General features: G+C 38.0%; 1 protein-coding gene across 3 annotated transcripts in view; it reads right to left on the bottom strand.

Annotated features, from left to right (window-relative positions):
- The window catches only part of SLC44A1 (solute carrier family 44 member 1), a 69,823-nt gene that overhangs the window by 47,312 nt on the left and 652 nt on the right, over window positions 1-21,859 (bottom strand). For 2 of the 3 annotated variants that reach the window (XM_026078197.1, XM_026078205.1), the window contains exons 2-3: window positions 2,745-2,834; window positions 77-219 (exon numbers count right to left, since the gene is read on the bottom strand). In XM_026078197.1, coding sequence (XP_025933982.1) covers window positions 77-219; window positions 2,745-2,834 — 233 coding nt within the window. Of the gene's footprint in view, window positions 1-76; window positions 220-2,744; window positions 2,835-5,124; window positions 5,199-21,859 lie in introns of those variants that run through there. The other variant, XM_026078215.1, reaches the window with a different exon arrangement.

Genomic DNA, 21,859 nt, shown 5'->3' with positions numbered 1-21,859 from the left:
TGTAAACCTCTCCCAAAAGAAGAAAGATTTTGCCTCTCCTAGCCTACAGAATGATGTAATAGAAGCACACACTTACTTCTTCTGTGTGAGGTCCAAACCACTGTTGACTATTCCCTCCACCTTGACATTTTTCTGTCCACAGATATTTCCATAACTGTCATATCCTGAGAGCAGTCTTGCAGCTGCTCCTGTAGCTATTGAAAAGCCACAAATAAAACCCTGGGGGAGAAAAAACATAGTTTAGTAATACTTCGTTTGTCATTAGGGAAAAGTCAGCTTAATTCATTTGTTTCTAAGCACAGCTTCTTAAAAAAAAAAATCTTTCACATCAAGAAAAGAAAGACAAGGACAATCCACCGAGAGCTATTGTGCAATTATGAGTTTAAATACAAGGCAAACCAAGGATTCAGATCTCTAACATAACGTATTATCTGAGCAGAGTTAAGAATCTTCCAGGTGCTTTTTGAGAGTCATATCCTAACCAAGTGGTGCATGAAGCAGCAGAAGGGCCAAGGACAGGCAGTGAAGGAAAGCTACAAGCAGAGCTAGAATTGTCGAGGATTAGTATGCATCTGAAAAAATTCCAGAAAGTCTGGATTTTCAGGCTTTAGGAATTTTTTTTCATTCAAAATAAGTGCTTACAAAGTTGAGCTAGAATGAAGAGGTCTATCTGATGTAAATGCTTTTTAAGGAAATCTTCTAAAGCAAAAGAAGGAAGTGGCCAGGTCAAGGCCACTAAAGTTCCAGATGCTGAAGTTTAAATGCAGCAAAGAAAAGAAATAAGGAGCAGGAGAATGGAAAAGGCCATAGACAGAGCAATGTAGGAAATGTCCCATGTCAGATGCGTCTCACCATGAGCTTTCAAAGATCTTACACTAGCAAAACCAGGTTCAAGGCAGTGATGAGATGACCAGAAGAATGTGCCCCCAAAATATCATGAGCTCTCTACCACTGACAGGCAGAAATGAATCGCAGGCTTGCTCCAGTACCCTCAGTGAACTGCTTTTACAGATGAGCTGCAAGCTAAGATTTGAGAATGGGAAGCAGAGTAAACGGTTGAGACAAATGTGTGGAGCAACAGATGGCAGCAACAGGATCATGCAAGATGACGACAACAGGTAATAATCAGCATGGAACAGTCAAAATATGGGTGGTTTTAAAGGTCTGAAAATACAACAGGGTGACCTAGGATGGAAGCACCCAAGATTACCTTATTACTGTAGAGACACTCCAAATAATAGGTGGGTTATTATCTTTTTCTTGACAATGTTCTAATGTAATTATAGACTTAATACTCAAAGTGAAAACAAGGGCAGAGGGAACAAAAGGCACAAGTAATAATTAAAGCTGATTTACAGCACTTACTTTCAATTTCTTGGATCCCTGTAAAGGACATACTACTCTGCATTTTACGTACAGTAGTATTCACGTTCTCAGCTTGTTCAAGAATTTTTTTCCTTACACACAGGGCAGAGTGAGATCACATGATTCTTCCCCCTTCTAATCTATTCTATACAGTGCTACCACAACCTCCTGACCCATGGTGCTACCTCATCCTTCAAGTGAAGTAATCTAGGACAGTAAGTAACACTCTATTTGACTGAGTAGCATGATTGCTCTGCATATTATATTGCTTAGGCAGGAAAAATCTGGGACACTAAATCACAACAGACAAATTTATAATTGTGGGCAGCAGGTAGGTATAGACTGAGTTACCAGAGAACATCAACAACAGTGGCAGGAAAAAGCAACCATAAAGACAGCATGTTTCAGACAATACTGTGCATTTTATGACTTTAATATACTCACATGTTATAGTGAGAACATAATTAGTAAGATTTAAACAAAACGTTAGTATCTTTGCATTGAAAGCATAGCCAATGACAAACACTTTGGGGAAATGAGAAAGGAAAATCAATTTTATCAATGGAATAAGAATTCCAAAAAACAGAGAARAGAAAGAGAAAACAGAGAAAGAAAGCTGATAGCATATAAATTCCAAATTCTTTAGGCCTACTACTTGCAACACAGCAGCACAAGACAGTGACAGACATTCTGCATTTAGGAATAACAGCATACAGAGGTCCATTAAACAATACAAGACAAAAAGAAACTGTGACAGTCTATTTCTAGTTTTCACTAACCTGTATATTAAAAAACAAACAAGCCCCCAAGACATAAAGTGCATAGCATTGTGAAATTATCTTGAGAAAGGTTAGAGTTTCAACATACAAGGCAGGGATATCTCAGATGGAATGGGAAGCACCTTAGCATTCAGAATAAGGTTGCTAATAGGAGGTGCTTCTACTGAGCATCTAAGTAGAATGTGCTCAACAGTTTGATGTTTAAAATCTTTGTTTCTGAGCTACAAGTCTATTGCTATTAACACAACTGTTTACCAGGCTCAAAGCTACCATTTTCAGGGCATCTGCAGTTCCATAAGGAACATAAGCCAACCGGTACCTTGTATGGCTAGAAATCACTTCAAAATGAAACTAATGTTTCAGAGGAATGGGAGCTGAAGCAAGAAGTGGCACAAACAGCAAATTCTGAATCCTTCCCAAAGGTCTTTGATCTGTACACACTACTAAAATAAAACCCTTTTCTGTTTCACAGCTGACAGTTCCTATACTAATATACCTTGACCCTGACTAAGCTACTAAATACACAGTTTTAAAACCTTTTTCTAGTGAATGCAAACTCTCCAACTACATAACATTTGCAGAATTCTTTGTTTTACACACCATTCCTATGCAGAAGAGGATGAACAGGAGTAGCCATGGCACATCTGTGCAGCTGTGATCCTCCAGTGGTTTCCACTCTCGCTTGGAGCTCTTGGATGAGAAGAGGAGAGAGAGATGGGGTTAACAATGTTTATTCAATTCAGTGTCTTCTACTCATAAAAGAAAAAAAATGCAGAAAATGGTTCTCCAGGGCATTAACATAGAGCAGGGGTTATCTTTAAACTCAGATATACCTGAAAAAGTTTATCTAAAACATGTTATGAAAGACATTTCAAAAGTGCATCCACTGGAAGATAGATCAACAAAAAATATTTATTCAGAAAACAGACAGGAACAGTGAAGGTTCAGTTCAGCTATTTTTCTAGTTTTAGCGGAAAAGAGAAGCTAAAGACATTGAATCAACAATAGCTGTTATTGCACTCTTCCATAGCTTCCTTCCAGTAATGTGCTTTCCAAGAAGGATAAAAGGTTAGGCTTTGCAAAAGCTTATAAATTTTAAAATATTACTGGCAATATTAGCAAGTATAGTGCTTGTAGAAAGGATGAAATAAATTGCTGCTGAAGTAATAGTTCTCTGTCTGCCAATAAGAGGCAGTTGAGTTTAACACTTCAGCAAAGAAATCCTGAATCAGTATGGCTTAGGTGCCAGAAAGGAAAGTCTTGTACTTACAAGGTTAAAACATTGAAGGAGGGAGGCTCTATTGCTAAGTATAAAGAGGTGGTTATAAGCAATTCAAATAGTCTACTGTTTATGACATAAAATTTCTGAAGTCTGCTTACACTGCTAAAATAATTGAAGTCTACTAGAAATGGTCATTTTGCCATCTAGGAAAGGTTTTGAGGCAAGAATGAACATTGGCTGTAGCACAGAACTAACTGCTGTACTAAAAACCGGTAACTGTAATGAAATTCTTTATTAGAGCTATTTATATTGCACAAAGACCTTTAATTAGTTTTCAGATACCTACTATTCATATATTTCTACCAGGATCCTGAAAACATGCACATTGTTTTTGTACTTGGGGAGGACAAGGAGATTGATGTGGTGAGGGTACAGAACATCCATCTTCAAGACAGAACCAGAAAGGACAATCTATCAAATTTTATATTTCTTCTTCCACTCAAGACTCTGAAGTATCTTAAAAACTTAGTTGACAAGGTAGCTAACATCAACAGCTTTTATTTTAATTCAGTACTGACATTCCATCCAACCACTATCTCCAGGGCCTATTTTTTGCTAATTTTTTTAAATTAAAAAAAATGCTACAGTATGTAACTCTTGTGAAGTTATTGAGTTGGTTTTGGGTATCCATGACTTTGTTTTTAGTTAAGTCACAATCATAAAGCAACTTTTACAAACAATATCATTAGAAAACTACAAGCTAGATAAAATATAAATGAAATCCTGCATGCAACTTCTCTAATGAAATAAAACTGTAGTTGCAGACTGAAGTTTCACCACACTGGTAATTTCTTCCTCTTATTTAAGTTTTTCCTGTATTAGTCCAAGCTGCATGTACAAGTCCTCTAATCAGTGAGGTATGACAGAAAAAAAGAAAAGCTCTCTGGGAATCAGTGCTTTTTTGAAAGGTGTTGGCTGGCTGACCTTATTCAGTTAGAGTCTGAGCTGAGATAAAGCAACTAAACAACTTAATTTGCAGACAAGAGCTATGGCACTCCTGGGCTTTTAGAAAAAAAAAAAAAAAAGGCAACATCTGAAAAGATATACAGGAAGTATATTTGTGTATATGCTGAACTTACTATGTAGAGGATACCCACATCAGTTCCAGCCACTGTAAGGCATCCTCACATGCAGGAAGTAGGAGGAACAGAACATTCTGAAGTCAAGGTGCCAACAGCACCTCTTTAGTTTGAAAGGTTTCTAGTGGAAGAAGTTGTTCTGGTTGCAGCTGTGACAATATGACATCAAAAAGCACAGTTTTCTAAGCACTAGGACTTTGCATTAGGGAATTCCATGCCACATTTGCAGTCTTATATTAAGGAGGTCCCACTTAATATTTTTAATTCTAGCTGCACAAATTCACTCTGGGCTCTGAACAGTCAAACTTCTTTTTATTTTACTCATTAATCACTAGGGAGAGGTGTTAAAAGGTCACATTATGCACTCTACTATGCTCATTCAACAAAACTGTCTTTTGATCCTGGCAAGTTTGCACTTAGAACTAACACACTGTTCAAACTTAACATTTACAGGAAGATTGTGACATTTATATTGTTATAATTAGCATAATCAGAATTGCACAGACTGTGTAAAGCTTCATGCTCAGTATTCCTAAATTCACTCCAAGAACCCTGGATTCATTAGGGATTTACTTTTATTTACAAACAGCACAGAGATAAATTTCAGCTGTAACTGCACCTTAAGAGTAGACTGCCCTTGACAGAAGAAGCAGCAATAAGATGCATAGGGTGGTATTTTTTTTTTTTAAATCCCCTCTGTACCATCCGCAAATAAAATCTTTTAATTGGATTTTTAAAAGCCACCGGACATCCTCTGGAACAGCTCTGACAAGGATTTAGGATGTGTGACGAGTCACAGTTACCATAAGTAATCCATTTCATCTACCAAGTGGCCTGCAATTCATATTCCAAAAAGAAACTTGAAAAGACATGGTGTAACAGGTAGTTAGAAGGTTACAGAGAGAGGAATTCAATCTATGCCCATAGTCTTTACTTGACTCCAAAACATAGGTTTTTATTTCCAGAAACACAACAGCATTAAGGAAGATATTCTGAACAATAAGTACTCTTTGAGGCAACTCAAAAGTGGTTTCACTGGATACTTAACAACACATATTTTAACCACCCAGCATAACAACAAGATAGCAAGTGATACATCTTTATAACTGTGCCCTATTCATTCCAGTAGGCTCACAACTTCCCTCCAGACCTTGCTACAACCTAAGCTAGCTGCCAATAGCTATTTGGTGTTTTCTTCTCAGTCATTTCCTTATACTCTGGATTCCCACTGAAGTTTCCTCCCTGAGCTTCACACCCCTTCACCTTCACTGGATCTTTGATGCTGGCGTCTGTCTCTCTCCAGTGGCTTAGTCCTACTCCCAGCCCACTCTACCGCCTGAGATCCTTAATCGGACCTTAATATTCATGCTCAAGCAAAACAAATTGTTAATCTATGGTCAATATAAGGTCTAAAAAATGTAGTTTGTTTTGCAGTCTGGAAACTATGCTTTGTTTCCATTGTAAACTGAAGTATTATCAATATTTTAGCTGACATGATTTGCCTACTATCCTTAATCGGCAGTTCTACTGATTTTGGCCTTTCTTCTAGACAGATTAAGAATCCTTCAATATTTGCTGATGAAAGGAGCATATGGATAAAACAGAGGAAAATATATATTTTTTAGTTTTTAGATTCAATGTAAATTTTCTCTTAAAATAGAGCTTTTGTTGTATATTCTATGCTACTTGTTGATACTGTTGCCCCTAACAAAGCACAGGGTCCACCTGTGCACAGGCATGGCAGCACAGAGGATCAGGAGTGCTATCAGCCAAAGTGGAGAGTAGGCAACAGAACACTCTCCAAGATAGGACTTAGAGTCTGGAAACTCTTTTGCTGTCCATAGCAGCTCCAGGGTGCTAATTTTAAGGGTTAAGAATTATTTACTCAAGAATCCAAATGAATGTGTTCAGAAACACATTGCACGTGTTCACTTTGCCATCTATATAACCCTTTCAGAATGCTCTGCAGACTCAATGCTTMTCAAAGACAAATCAGAATTGCTAGGTGCCACAATTTCACAATTACACCTTAGCTCCATACCTAGAAAGTTTGGTATCTAAACTTAAGCTTCACAATTGAAATCTCAGGTATGAGTTTGAGAGGACAGAGGTCCTTAAAGAAAGCTAATTTTTGCAGAAAAGCGCGAAGAATGCCAGCAGGCTAGCTGTTGGCTTTTTTAGTTTAATTACAGAGCTAAATGGTCGCAAGTGAGAGTCCCTAAATGCAAGTGCAAAATAAAAAGGGACCATGTTCTTGGTATTCATTGCATCCGATCACTTAAAAATCTGGAAAAATCCTCAATTTTTTTTCTCTCTCCTCTTCCAAAAAATGTCTTTGCAGCACCAAGCAGTGGGCCTGAATTTAGAACTCTCCCATATACTTTAAAACACCATGCTTTATTCACTGCTTTAAACAGTTATTAGCATAGCATAAAACCAGTAGGTACTTTCATTGTCAGCTGAAATAAGAGTACAGAAGACAATCATACAAACACTCACCTATCCCAGCCAGAGCGCAACCCAAACATAAGTTTACAAAAAAGTACAAAGATATGGCATGTAAAAAGACTACAGACACAAAAATCACATTTCTGAGCCAAAAATAAGTCTCAGGAAAGACCAAGAATGGAGGGGTCCCACAGAAATTCCACAGGAAGATTCAGTAGTCATGAGGAAGAGCAATCTTCCAAACTACTAATCTAATTCCAGGACCACCAAACTCAGTGTTAAGAAAACCATGAAAAGACAAAATGTTAAAGCACTATCCACTTTCAGCAAAGTCAAGCTGAATTAAACTTCATGAGATATCAAATATTTGAGCTATGCCATTCTGGCTCAAGAGAAGGCTTCCAAACRAAAATGTTCAGAATTCCTGGAAGGTCCAAAACCAGGACAAACTGTTCACTGCTTCTTGGTAATAATGCTACATAAGACATGACATGCAGATGAAACAGTGACTCAATATTCTACTTCAGCTTTTACTTTAATGCCATTTCAAGTAAAAAATATCAGAAAATAAGACAGAAAAGTTGAAACACTGAGATACATACAAATCATTTTGATATTCCCTCTYAAAAAGCAATCAATTCTTTTATTTGTAATAGTTTCCTTTTTCTTTCAACCTGATTCTAACACAGCATGATGACGTTGCAAAACATCCAGTTACCCATTTGCAGGCATTGAGAATGAGCAATCATATTTTATACACTTAGAAATGAACCACTTTTTTTATTCAATGTTGAATACAAAAAAGGTATTTTGACTCATCTCTTTACAAAGCTGCAGGCCCAGATTCCAAAGATTTTTTTAGAAACAAGCATAACAAGGCACTTAAGCAGTTGGTTCGTTCCCCCTGTAGCAGCTGATTGCATGCTTTAATAATGCAACTTTTTAGACCACTAATGATTTCACTCCTCTTCTGAACGGTCTGGTGGACAATTCCTGGTTTACAATACAGTCAGGCACATATCTGGTATATTGCAACTTCACCACCTGCTTTCACCATGCTTTTATTTCAAATTCAGTAATTATTCAACCTTTTTGTAAATACTGCATACTCCCCCACTCTAGCCGGCCCTCATCAACACATGGCGCATGCCTCATCTTTTAGCCCTTACACTCCCTTCTATACTAAATCCACCTTCCAAGCTTCAAGTATCTCAATCACCACAGGAAATGCAAGCCCTTTACATGGATCTTTTCTAAAACCATTATGATGTCAAATTAGAAAATTTAAGAAAGTTTAAGATTCAGCTTCCTTCCACAAAACCCTTGCTTTCCTCCTGTTATGATGTCAATTACAAACACTGGGACACGAATAGCTGAATTCCAGTTTGTTCAGCAAAATGGTTTCTGTACAAGATCTATAAACCTTTATATTAGAAGTCACCTTAAATTCCCTGGATGGCAAAGATTTGTTTCAGGTATTCTAAATCACATCTACACAAGAGCTCTGACAGCCATTTATGAAGTTAGATTCAGAAGCTACTGCCAAAGTGACTATCCTTTTCAGTAGATATAAGTTCGTTTTGTTTTTCTAAGCACAAAATCTAGCATGAAACAGTTCTGGAAGTCATGGAACTACCGAAGTTTGGTTTTCTTTGGACTTTCTACATACTGCACTTAGATTCTCACTTCTAACRGAGTGAAAGTTACGATCAGAGTTCTTCAAGGAATAGAACAATTCCTGATGGTTTCTGTTCCTTAGGTTCTCTGATATCTAAGAATAATTTAGCTTTTGCTACAGCCCCTTTTTTGACCTCATTCTGACCACTTACTTCATTAAGCTCATAGGAATGCAATAGCTTTGAATTAACTATCACTGTAAAATTGGCTGCAGTTAGATAAATGAGTTTAAAAATTATTTGGAGAAGGACAAGTAGTTTCCTAAAGAAATGAAGTGTGTGTGATCTGTGTCAAGGATTTATTTTTTTTTTAATGCAAGTTACTAGCAGTTTGAATTGTTATAAAAGGATTACATAACTAAGCTATTCAAATACCTTAAATTCATTTATTTTTTCCTCTCTGCTGAGAATCACAAAAAAAAAAAAAACTTGGAGTATTTATTCTGTTATCAGTTCTAATCAATTTCAGTAATGCTAAGAGTTCTGAAAATTTTGCATAGCAAGTATTTCAGGTTTTTYTTTCTTTTAAATTGAAGGATAGTTTTCATTGTGCTTTTAAAAATCCTCAGGGACATTGTTACTGATGTGGCAGTTTAAAATCACATAAAACATCCTCCAGAGAACCACATTCATCTAATTATGTCCCCTTTAAATTCCTTGCTGTTCTATGACCTTGATCTAACATCTGGATTCAGAATGTATGTGACCATAGCTGAACGTAGGAGAGTAAATAGGAAAGACTCTTGTTGGAAGCTCTGCATGTATTTGTAACTCAAGGAATTCAAAAATGACTGTGTAGCTATTTATCTATGTAGGAGACAATGCAAACAGCCACACTGTACACCTGGCATTAATATACCGTGCTTGGAGGCAGAAAAGAATACTCATTCCAATCGTGATCTTTTGTGGGAAATGGCCATACCTTTTCTAGGAAGAAGGCTGATTCTCATAACTTTCCAAAGCACCAGTTATTCAACTGATAGCATTCAGTTTATTCTAAAAGCACAATTAGTACACACAGAGTCTTTCTGCATCTACAGGGTAGGTCTGATGGCTTTCCAGAATTGCTGGTTTCATTGCAATATTGCACACAACACAATTGACATCTAAGACCTGGTTCATTTCTAAGTTCTCCTCAGGAAACAAGGCAGCCAGGTTAAAGAGGTTGCTGCCAAAAAATCGTTCAGTCCACAACCTGTCCTACATGCTCAGTTTAAACACTTCAACTTCACATGCAATTGAAACATCCCCTTCCTGCCAAAAAAAAAGTTTTTGAAACATTTGTCAGTATTTCCTAATGACCCCCTAAGGAGCTGATTCTTCAGTCATTTTACACATCTTATGTAAGGATACGTTGCTAAAGAACAGTCCCACTCATGCGCTGGCCTTTACCATGAAGCATGCCACCTTTAAAAAAAGAGGAATCATAACTTACCAGTCTACCAAAAAAAGTTTCCTCAAGTGGAATTTTTCCCTGTGGATTCCCACAGAAGTTGCTCAGAGTGCAATTCTCCCTTTTACCAGAGAACATGGCATTTCACTGTTCAAGATACTGCACACCTTTCTACATTATTCAGCTGTTTAAGAAAAGAACTAGCAGCAACTCTATATTGTCCTTATGAAACTTCCTTGACTTCTCTGAAACAGAACCCAACTGAAGGACCTGAACAAAAAGAAGAGATGAGTCCTGACTCTAAGCATTAATAGTTTAGGTTCCTGGTTAGAATAAACTAGAAGCATCCTAAAATCATATAAAAAGTCCCCTATTCCATAAGCCACTGTAGCCATTTTGACATCATCAAATGAAGTAATCAGTGAATTCTCTTCTTGCAATATGAATGTTAGACTGTAAGGAATAACATGATCAATCTGCTACATCTGGAATTACATGTTGACCACAAAACAGTTAAGGAAAAAAAAAAAGCAGTATCAGTTGCAGGTCTAGAATAAGCGTGTCATTCTATAAACACCATGACCCAGTAACTACTTCATGAAAAACAGAGTATTTCTCTACATGCACAGATGATTTAGTAGGCAATGACTGATCTGACCAAGTGTGTAAAACATCAGAATATAAAATTAAGATCTAGCAAATTATATAATGTTTTTATCTGAAAACACAAAACAACTTTTAGCCTGTTAAAGAAACAGCACAGAAAAATTCATACTGAGGGAGAGAGAAGAGACATGGGCATTTAAAACCTTCACTAATAATAAAGAGGCTAGAGTCCCTGATAGTGCCAACACAAAGGTCCTGTTTGTTACTTCTAAGGAGAATGAAGTCTATAATTATTCTAGTATCTTCTATGACTCTGAAGAATGGATGACTCGGTTCCTAAAAAAAATACTCACCTCCCCTCACACATACACTTGTGTGAGAAAAAAGAAACATCTCAAGTAAACCAGCTCCATATATAAAATCTTCATGCTGTGAATGCAGTGTGCTTAAGTGCCCAAAACAAAGTCCCAAAGGATTAAGACTATCTGCAGTACACGACCTCATCAAATCTCAATCATCTTATAATTTGTTAAAGAAACCCTTCAGTTTATTGCATCATGAATTCTAGGAACACTGTGCAAACCTGCCCTAGTTAAAACACTCAGCATTACCTACAGACTTCCTACGCATTACTCATTATTTAGACAAAATACCAAACAGCAGCTTGCTGCAGGCCTCGCAACATGGATTCCAGTTCTCAGGTTCACGTTACACTTGATTTATTATAGGCCAATCTATTGGCATTCCTCCATTATTAGGGCAGCAATATGCACCAGCAAACTCAGACTTCTACAATACTAGACCAGTTCCCTGGAAAAATGAACCCCACTGTACTGATAAAAATATCTTCATAAGCACATGAAAGAAATCCTTAGTGTAGAGTTGGCCTGAAGCTACCTTTGGGGAAGAGAACTACTGCTCCTACTCCAAAAGCCAAACATCCTCCCAATTAGAGAATTCTCCTGGGAGGTAGAGAAGGTGCTTGAAGTCCCCCAGACCTGGAGGACTGAAGCTAGATCTCCCACTTCCAGGTGCAAGTGAGCTCATGACTGTAATTTTATTAAAGAGTTAGGAAATACAACCATAAGTGGCACTTATTTCTGTAAAGAAAAGAAAATAATATACACCGTTCTTCGCATGGGTCCTCTATTCCATGCTCTGGATAACAAGTCGACATGAACACCTCCAAGCCTTTTCAAAAGGGACAATATTTCAGAAAATGCAAAACACAGTTGTGTCTAAAGCCCATTTTCATGGCATTTCTGCTTCAATCTCATTCAAAAATGCTTTATTTTCCAATATACTGCAAAGCAAGCATCAGTCAAAGTTCTGGACTCAGAGCCACATGATAGAACTTTACATAGGTACACAAATCCCTAGGCTTTAGGGCTTTATATATTTAGGGCTTTAGCCCTAAATGGGGGCTACACACACCACATCACCACTTGTTCTCTGAGGCCTTCTCCACTGGAAAGATGCATCTGTTCTTCATAAGTACAAAAATTAGAGTTTCTGCTGGGAAAAGAAGAAGTTTTCTAGTGGTGTAATACTACTTTGAAATTATTCACGAAAGCATAAGGAATTTATGCTGTGCTTCTCTTCACAGACTAAGCACACTATTAATGAAAGGCTTCCACATGTGCTACTTCACTTATGTTCTCCTACTCTTTGCACAATATTTATGAGTTTTCAACATTATTTAAATAAAATTTAGAGCACATAAGCCAACATTTCCAGGAATTAATATATTTCTTGATAGTGTAATACAAAGATATTTACCTCAAAAATTCATACTCAGAGACTTCACTTATGAATCTGTCATATGGTTAATGTGTTGCATATCATCTTCCACTCATCTTTACAGTCAATTCATATTAAACATTGTTTCTAAAATGCCTTTATTCCTTTGCTTCCACCATAAAGATCCTACAACTTAAATTTATCTTGAAACATAGCACAGCTGATTAAATCAAAAGCTGACATGATCAGCACACCTGATGATATTTTAAAGCTTACAAATAAGGCCATCTGCAGAGAAAAGCTCAATCTAACCCTGAAAATGTTTATTTTTTCATTACCTACTGTAGGTGCTTATTTGAAAGCAGAAATAAATACAGACATTGCACATAAATATCACAGTAATATTTTTCAGATGATCAAAATATCTATTTCAATGTGTGTTTGGTATTTCCACGATTCTTAATCTTTAAGACAAAGGAGCCATGCCAAAAGAAACAGTTCACTTTTAAAGACATTTTGCACCTACAAAGTTGTTTCATCTATATTGAATCCATTTGTACATCAATCTGCTTAACAGATTCTCAGATTCTATTCTCACTATGAGATTTTGCAAGTCCTAAATTACACAGTATTTTCAAGACTTGTACTAGTAAAACATTATCCAACTATAACATGCACTTAACTTCCAAATATATGTTATCTTTGTCACAATATGACATTAGTAGAGGAAAAATGGCACAACAGAACCCTCAAATTAGAGGTTTCCACAGAAGATGAAGGACATTCCACAGAAAATGCTGCCCCTGCTTCTAGGCAATCCCTTCATGTATGATGAGTAATTTTCTCCAGACAAAGAACTTTTTCATCCTTTTAAAGTTTCCAAAGTTAGAACTCAAAACCAACATCACAGTTCTTGTAAGACCTTGTGGCCAGCACAATACTGCTGTGAAAAATAATGACCTTGCCATATACTGTAGACCCGTGCAGCATTTTGCTTAGTAATCTTTTGAAGAGCATCCTTCATTCAAACAAGTTTGTCAAGGGAAGCGAGTAATACTGAAAAGAAATAAGCAAAAAGAAATAAGAAATCCCATCTAGACTCATAATTTTCCTATAAAAACATCCTTAGAATGTTTTGAGAACCGTCAGTTGTGTTCCAAAGGAGGAGTTTAATTACTATGTTTTATTGCTTCCACTATAAGTTTCCATAATTTCTTTATTCTCTCTCTTGCTGAACTGATGTTGGTTCAAAAGTCACAGAATGACTAATATCCAGTATCAGAAACAATCCCACATCCCTCAAGGATGGTGCACTAATCAGTACTAAAGACTAATAAGGAAAATCTACCAAAAATATATACAAAAGCAACAGAAAAACATGAAATCATGCATTCATCTGGCATTTACAATCTTTGCAGAAAGGCTTTCCACCTTTCAAAGGCAAAGGCCTTCTACTTGGCTGAGAGTTCTGTGAAGTTAGCTCATACTAGCATGTGTCAACACAAACACAGTACTGGAGAAAACTTGTGACAACACACTGAACACTGGGGAAACAACTCTTGCACTCATTGGCCATATAAAGCCAGAGCTATGCCGAAAACTGAGAAATCAATACACATACTCAACCATATTTGAAGGCTATCAACAGCACTATTAAAACTACCCAGAACCTCTTCTGTTTCCTCAACAAAGATCAAGACAACTTTGGTCTTACTTTTAAGGGGGAAAAAAAAAGTTTACATGCCTTTTTAAAAAAAAAAAAAAAAAAACTGACTTACAGGTCTAAAATTCTAGCATGACAAGAATAAAAACTGCTCAGGACTATTATAAGAGCACAGTGCCCGAGGACACTGAAAGAGTATTAGATTAATAAGAACCTACTCTAAGAAGGTCCTGCCTGCTTTATAGAAGAAAGGGTGGGAGCAGAATAGAAAGGGAAATAATGTATCAAACCCTTAAATTATTACACAAACATACTTCCTTAGAAGTAGGCAATTATTTTGCCGTTCTTCATAACAAACTAGAGGGATTCTGACAAAGCATTTCCATGACAAGATTATCATGACCTTGAACAAAATATTTTATTGGGTCTCTTGTTTTGCTTCTACAGATCTGAAAATGATATTCAGAGTTCTCTTCCTCAGTTAAGCAATGTATCTGGAAAGCAGCAAGAGCAAAAACTCCAAATAAAGAAGTCATCTCAGGGCTTAAATTCATACTTGTGGTAAACATAGGCCTGCTTAAGTACATCACATTTATTAAAACAAGTCATCAAAAATCAGTTACTTCATTCTATCTGCCTTGACATCCCACCTTACTCTAGCAATATGATCTTTTAAAGCTGAACTTCAAAATGAAAGATTTAAATTTTTCCTCTTTTTTTCCTCTCAAGTATGTATATAAGCATTCTTAAGGCTGTTTCCATACTACTGTACACTGCTATTCTATATTAGAAGCTTGGATCTGCTCTTCTAGAAGATAAAAAAAAAGAGTGGTTACTGAAGATAAGAAGCCATCAAATGTAATGAATATTGTTTACTTTTTAAATCTGTGAAAGTTTAGAGTCACTGGAAGACCTAGAAGAACTGTCATATATTCACCAACACAAAATTGTACCCTAAAATGTACACACAAAAAAGCTTTGTCTACTGTTTCATCAAACAGAGCTATCAATTAGCAATTGGTTTAGTCAGTGGGTAGAGCCCATTTGGCTACACTCTACCTAACCTGCTTTTAGGACCAAGGCATAAGAATTACACAGGATTTCCTAGCTTCTTCAAGTGAGAAAGATTCAAACACAATAACAAACATACAGTTTCTATTGAGCTGGTTTGCAAGTTCTAAGGGTCACAAAAGAAACAACCGAAGCAACTTCAAGGGAACAAAAATTACAATTAGTCCAAAGGAGAAAAACACATGCATAGCAGCAGTTAGTATAAAGCTTGCCTTTAGAATAAACAACTGCATAAAGAGAGTTGACAGCTTCACTATATGACAAGAAAAGGTATAATTTCTTCACCAAGGAAAAATAAAAGTGGTCAGTTTCATGATACTGATCTACGGTTGACAACATTCTAGATACCAGTTAGATTACAATAGCATAAACTTTTAATCCAACATTCACTCTTAATGATGCAACATGATTTCGTTTTTTTTTTTTTAATAATCTCACTTTACAAAAAAAAAAAAAAAACCTCTGGTAAGAAGAAGTATGGACCACTATACCTTAACCCCAACTTTGTTCTTGAAGTGCTAAAAAGGTCACCCTTAGAATAACCTAAGAAAGAAAAGGAAATACTGTAACTTAAAGCTTTTAAGACCTGACACACAACTGAAAGATAATATAAACTACAGAAGTAGCTAGAGCTCAGTGGCAAAAACCTCAAAGAATTTGAAAAAAAATGAAAAAAAAAATACAAGTAGCTATGTAGTTAGAACACCTCTTCTACACTAAGATCAAAAGGAATTATTTGCACAGGTTGTGCAGTTGCCTGTAACACCATTTTTTAAAAAATAAACTTGGCGCTTCACAGGAAGAGGATGGAGCTCACAGATCAGAAACACCAAAAAAAGTAAACTGAGTAACTTAGTGGGATGCTTGACTCTAACACTGTTCTTGGACACTGCTTGTATGCTTCATGCTTCATATTAGGATTATGTGCCAGGGACTAAAATGGCAGCTTCATCTACTGTTAAAGTGTTGAACGGAAAATTAAGCTTTCTAGCTCTTGCAAGCAGAGTTCACAACTGATTCTGTTTCTGCTTGTCAACACTACCACTTAACTGGTCATCTGCCTTGAACATACCATGCCCATAGTGAAATGGGCACGGTTTGAGTTCCTTGTATTCAGACATTTGCCTGCAAGAACATCTGACAACTGAAGCTAAAGTTGAAGTGAGTAATGATATATATTGTTCATAACAGCTCACAAGAGACTTTAATTTCATCAGAAATATGAAAATTTGTAGAAAGTTAGGAAAGACAGATTTATTTTGCATTCTTTAACAGCAGCTGTTTGAGGGATAGTTATTGCATGGTCTGTTTTCATCACCTTTTATAATAGGAGATTCTTTTAGTCTTGTAAAACAAAGGCTACCGCTAAAACCATCAAGAATAAGATCTGTGTTATCTCATTCGTGGATCAAATTTTCAAGAAGATTTCAAGCTCCTGACACAAATACCTTAGATTAAGCTAATGACATAGAAAGCTGTAAAAAAGTATACCACAAGCTTTCTCATTTCCAGCACAAACAATAAGAACTCAGTAAACTGCTTTGTTTTCTGTAATGTCATGCAGAAGCAAATGCCTTTTAAATGTAATCAATGACTTTGAGAGTTCTGTCAAAGGATTCAACTGTGGAAGAGCATGAAAGGAGGGAGAAGGGATTCCATATTAAACTATTCCAAGAGAAAGTATCTTAAGAAGGTGTGCTTCTTCCCGCAGCTTGGTCCCTTTCATGAGCCATGAATTTGTGTTCCCCCGAAATAACAATGGAACTTCAGTGAAGCTGAGTTATAAACCAGATATAAACCAATGGAGCAATCTGAGTTAAACTGTAAAAAAAGTTTGCTTGCTTGAAAAAAGAACAAAAAAATCAAACCCTGCATGGATTACTTCAATCAATCAGACTTCTAGCAGGGCCACACAGTTACAGTGACAGGGGAGTGATGAACTCTTAGAGTTTCTCCTACAAAGCCAGTTAATCATGGACTAGTACTGTGAGATAGCAGAAAATCCTACAGAGAAAAGAGAGAAGTGGAAAAAAAGGAAAGAGAATATTGCCTCAACCACAAACTCCATTTTTCTTCAAGTAAACACTAAAATAAATTTGATTATTCTATCAATTCTGAGCTTCAGCACTACTTGCTCAAAAGACTTTAACATTTAGGAAGTAACAGTCACTTCCAAAAGAGAGCGAAAAAAAAAAAAAGTTTTATCAAAATCCACGGAAAACTTTAAGCTTTGGTGCACTGAATGAATCTGAATTCACCTAGTTACAGAGAGTTTCAGTGTTTCTTCTACTTTTACCTTTAGCAATCTTCCTACTCAGCAAAAGTAAGCAGAACCCATGCAACAGGTTTTTAGAGCTTCACAGAAGAGCCACAATGTAACAGATGCACCCAAACAGAAGCACCCACCTTAAGAAACTGAGAATACAAACACTGTAATGGAAGACAATGCACAGAAACTGACATTAAGGTATTAAAAACCAACAGCATAGTGAGACAGACAGGGTTTTTCCTTTTTCTTTTTTTCCCTCTCCTTTCCTTTATAAAATTTTCATCTCAAATAGGTCACTATACTTCAGCCATACAACTGCAGTGGCTCTTTCAAGGAAACAGAAGTTTTAGGAGAATCAGTCCATCATAATTAATGAAGAGTACACAGACTTTTCTTAGAAGAAAAGTAAGGCACAGTTAACTTTGCATAAGGTTTTTCTGAAAAGTTCAAGCTTCAAGATGGAGAGAGTCAAGGGAAAGGAAGCACAAAAAGCTACAGCAAAATCTGCCTAAACAAGGAGAGAGAACACGAGCACCTAAAGAACAAAAGAGGATGGCTCAGTTGTAACAGTGAGAGGGTACAACAGATAAACAAGAACTTTGGTTGCAATGATAAAGAACAAGGACAGATCAAAGAAAATACTGTGCCAGAAGTGAATAACTTGGAGTAGGCATGAAATAAGACTGAAATTAAAACAAACAAACAAACAAACCAACCAACCAACCACACACACACAATAAAGTATTCTTCCAGATTAAAGTCTCAACAGGTAAAGTCACAGCAGAACAACAGCAAAGAATGAGTACATTGAAAATAAGACAGCCTGGTATGGTTGTACTAAGTTTAAGTTAAAACCACTCATAACAGTTCACAGTGAAGAATTTGGTAGAATAGGATAAAAATGCAAAGTTAATGAAAAAAAACACACCCTAGAAGTACAAGCACAGACAGCAGGAGAGAAGAAACAATAATCAGAAAATAGAAGGCAATGAAGAATAACAAGAGGGCAGTGAGAATAAGTCCAGTGAGAATAAGACATCAAGATGTAGAGGAGTACTGACAGTATCAAAAGCAACAGAGGTCAAGGAGGGTAAAAAAAAAAAAAAAGGAGTGGGAGCCTTGCAACTTGGCCAAAAGAAGCCTGTAGAGAGCTTAATGCAGGCCATTTCAGCAGAGCATGGAAACAGAATAGGAAGAAATATGGAAAAAGAAGAGAAAATATTTGACAACAGATGTAAATTTTCTGTTCCACAAGTTTGGAAAAGAAGGAAAGCAGACTAGGGTTGACTGTCAGTTTTAAGTTAGAATAAAACTGGAAAAGGAAAAAGATGGCAGCAAGAAGTTAAAAATGCATATAGGGAGCAAAAAAAGAAAAATATAACAAATGGGACTTTGGGGGCAGGCCGAGCAGTTGAAGGTAGAAAGAACAGACAGGCAGCAAACAGCAGAATCCACCACTGTAAATAGTAGGCAAGAGAAAAGGTAAATACTCCAACTTTAATCAGTTTCTTCCCTGAAAACTTTCAGACTCTGCAGGGAAAGAAATACAGAAAGAGCTTAAGGCAAAGCTGTAGACAGCCTGCAAAACAAAGGAACTGAGAAATGCGTTGGAAAAAAGAAAAAAAAAGAAAAGGAAAAGGACAATTTAGGAAGAAATAAGAGTTAGGAGGGAGACATGAGAGAAATCTACCTGATTCTACAGCCAGTCACAGGTAGATGCATTATTGTAAATGAGGTGGCAGTTATGAGAAAGGGACTTGGAGATGCAGTGAACACATACGGACATGGCTGGCAAAGTCAAAGCAGAAGCAACCACCGTTCTCAGAAACAGAAATGAAGATCAGCAGATGAATATCAAACAGACAAGAGAGCTGAATAATGAATATAATGGGAAATCAACTTGGAAAACAAAATCATGAGGAATGAGGGTGAGGAGTCATGATAAGAGGAGAGACTGTGTGTCAAAGTCTGAGATTCATCAAGCTTTTTGTGCTTGCTATCTCTTGACTCTCTCCATCTTGACACTTGAACTTGTCAGCTAAATTGGGATAAACAAGAAGCAGCAAGTGAGGCAACATGGAAGAAGAAGATCTGATGAAACCCTGCTCAAGGAAAGCTTAAGAAGGAATGATGGAGGGTGATAGTATAAGACAAGGGTAATGAGGAACCCAACATCTATTAATGATAAAGGGAGGATAAGAGAGACATTTGGCTCTAATGTAATGCTGTACTGTTTGGTAACAAGGTTCTTGCAATCAATATACTAGACAAAACTGTTGCTGATAAAATATTCAGCAGCTAGCCTTTGATTTGGATTTCCTCAAGAGATACACAACTGCTCATGGTTAAGGAATTAGATAATCAACCATTCTTTATACTTCAGTTATATATAAAGGATACCAAGCTCAATTACTATCCCACATCCCACCACACATAAGGAACCTAAAGGAAAGATTCAGCAGTGTACTATTAACATCACAAGCCCCGAAATGGGAACACAAATTTCACTGAAAAACAGAATCAGTTAGTTGAAACCTACGAACAAGCCAAATATTGTAAACATCTAATCCTCTATTTATTCTGCTTTTGGTCTAACAGTATCCATAGATAAGACTGCTTTTTCTTTAAAAAAATAATAACAGGGAACAGCAATACAAATTCATAAAAAAACAGCTATAAAGAGGCTATTAAACACCTACAAAAAGCAATTTGTACAGTTACAGAAAATAAGGCTGGAAAAGACCTAAAAATATCACTAACTTAACTCTCAGTGCTACAAGCCTGTATCAGCTCTACTTAAGCCATTCCTGACAGATGTTCATCCAACATGTATCTTAGCAAACCTCAAGCAATACAAACTCCTCAATCTCTCCCCTAGCAGTCTACTGCAGTGCTTCACCAACCAAAGAATTTAAAAATTTTCCCCTAACATTTGGCACAGATCTCTGAGATTCAAAACCATTTCCTTTATATATACAGATCATTCCCTTCCTCTTTGCAGCAAAATTTGCTGTATGCAAAGGATATTCCCTATTGCAACTGGACAGCTCTCTGCAGTGTTTTACACTGGAAGGACAGAATCCTTATAATCCTTATAATAATAAAAAAATATAAGCCTGCCAGAAGGATGAGCTACAAAAACTCATCTCTGTGATGAGTCATCTGGGACAGCAGAGACGGACTTTCCCGCATAAGCAGTCTGCTGGAAACTGGATTCTGCCACCACACAGCCAAAGGAAACTAACATTTTCAAGCAAGCAAGGCACAGCCGTAGTGTTAGTCATGACCATTCCACCTAGCCCTTCCAGAAAGGAGCCAAGCAAAGAACAATACCGTCCTAGTTGTGTTGTTCAAAGGGAAAGTTAAAATGGGAAGCAGAGCTGCAAACTGGAGCTCTGGGTGGAGCTCCTGATTGTGCCTTTCTTAGCAGCAGCACCACTCGGGCAGGGGAAGAGAGTCGGTAAGGGCAAAGGAGAGCAAGGAGGGAGGGGGAAGAAAGAAAAACTAAGCTAAGAAATAAGAAAGCACAGATGCACATGGGGGCAACCACACTCAGGGAAAAGGATGCAAGGAAGCATCTGGGCTTCATGGGGCTGGGTGGGGGAACGGGGCTGGTATTAGTGTCACTGAAATCGGGAGTAAAACTCCTTAACACCAATGTAGGACCACCTCCTTTTCCAGAGGCAGTGGACCTGGGGAGGCCCCGCACACGGCAAGTTGCCTCCCAGGAGATGGCTACTCTTCCTGGCACAGGGAGATATTGCAGAAGGCGCCCTGCAGGAGAAGCTACAAGGAAGGGCAGGGAGGTGCAGAGCTATAATGGGGTGCAGTGAGACAGGGCAGGGGGGATGAGGCAGTGCAGAGCCGTGGGAGGGGTGTGCAAAGCACAGCAGGCGCGGTAGGGGAGAGTCAGTGGTGCGCAGCCATGGCAGGGGAGCAGGGCAGGGCATGGCAGAGTGTGCAAAGCTATGGTGGGGTGCAGGGAGAGAAGGAGGGGCAGGGGGTGCAGAGCCATAGGGAAAGCAGAGCCCGGCAAGGGGTGAAGAGCAATGCAGGGGACAGAGGGCAGAGCGAGGGGGGAGCAGGGCATGGCAAGGGGGGAAGCATGGGTTAGCGGTGCAGAGGAACAGGGCTCTGGTGGGGGGCAAGGGGGTGCACAGCCCCGAGGGGGAGCAGAGCTATAGGAGAGAGCAAGAGGATGCACAGTTACAGGAGAGCAGGGCTACAGGGGGAGTATGGGGGAGCACAGCCATGGGAGAGCAGGGCTATGAGAGGGAGGACATCTGTGGCAGAGCAGGGTTATGACGGGGGCAAGGAGGACACAGTCACGGCAGAGCAGGGCTATTGGGAGGGAAGGACATCTACGGCAGAGCAGGGTTATGGCGAGGGCAAGGGGGGCACAGCCACGGCACAGCAGAGCTATGGGGGGAAGGACATCTGTGGCAGAGCAGGGCTATGGCAGAGGGTCAAGGGGGGCACAGCCACGGC

The sequence above is a fragment of the Apteryx rowi genome, unplaced genomic scaffold (genome assembly GCF_003343035.1).
Source record: "Apteryx rowi isolate R43461 unplaced genomic scaffold, aptRow1 scaffold_113, whole genome shotgun sequence".
Classification (NCBI taxonomy): domain Eukaryota; kingdom Metazoa; phylum Chordata; class Aves; order Apterygiformes; family Apterygidae; genus Apteryx; species Apteryx rowi.
The sequence above is the reverse complement of the archived record's forward strand: the minus strand, read 5'-3'. Positions and strand labels throughout refer to the sequence as shown.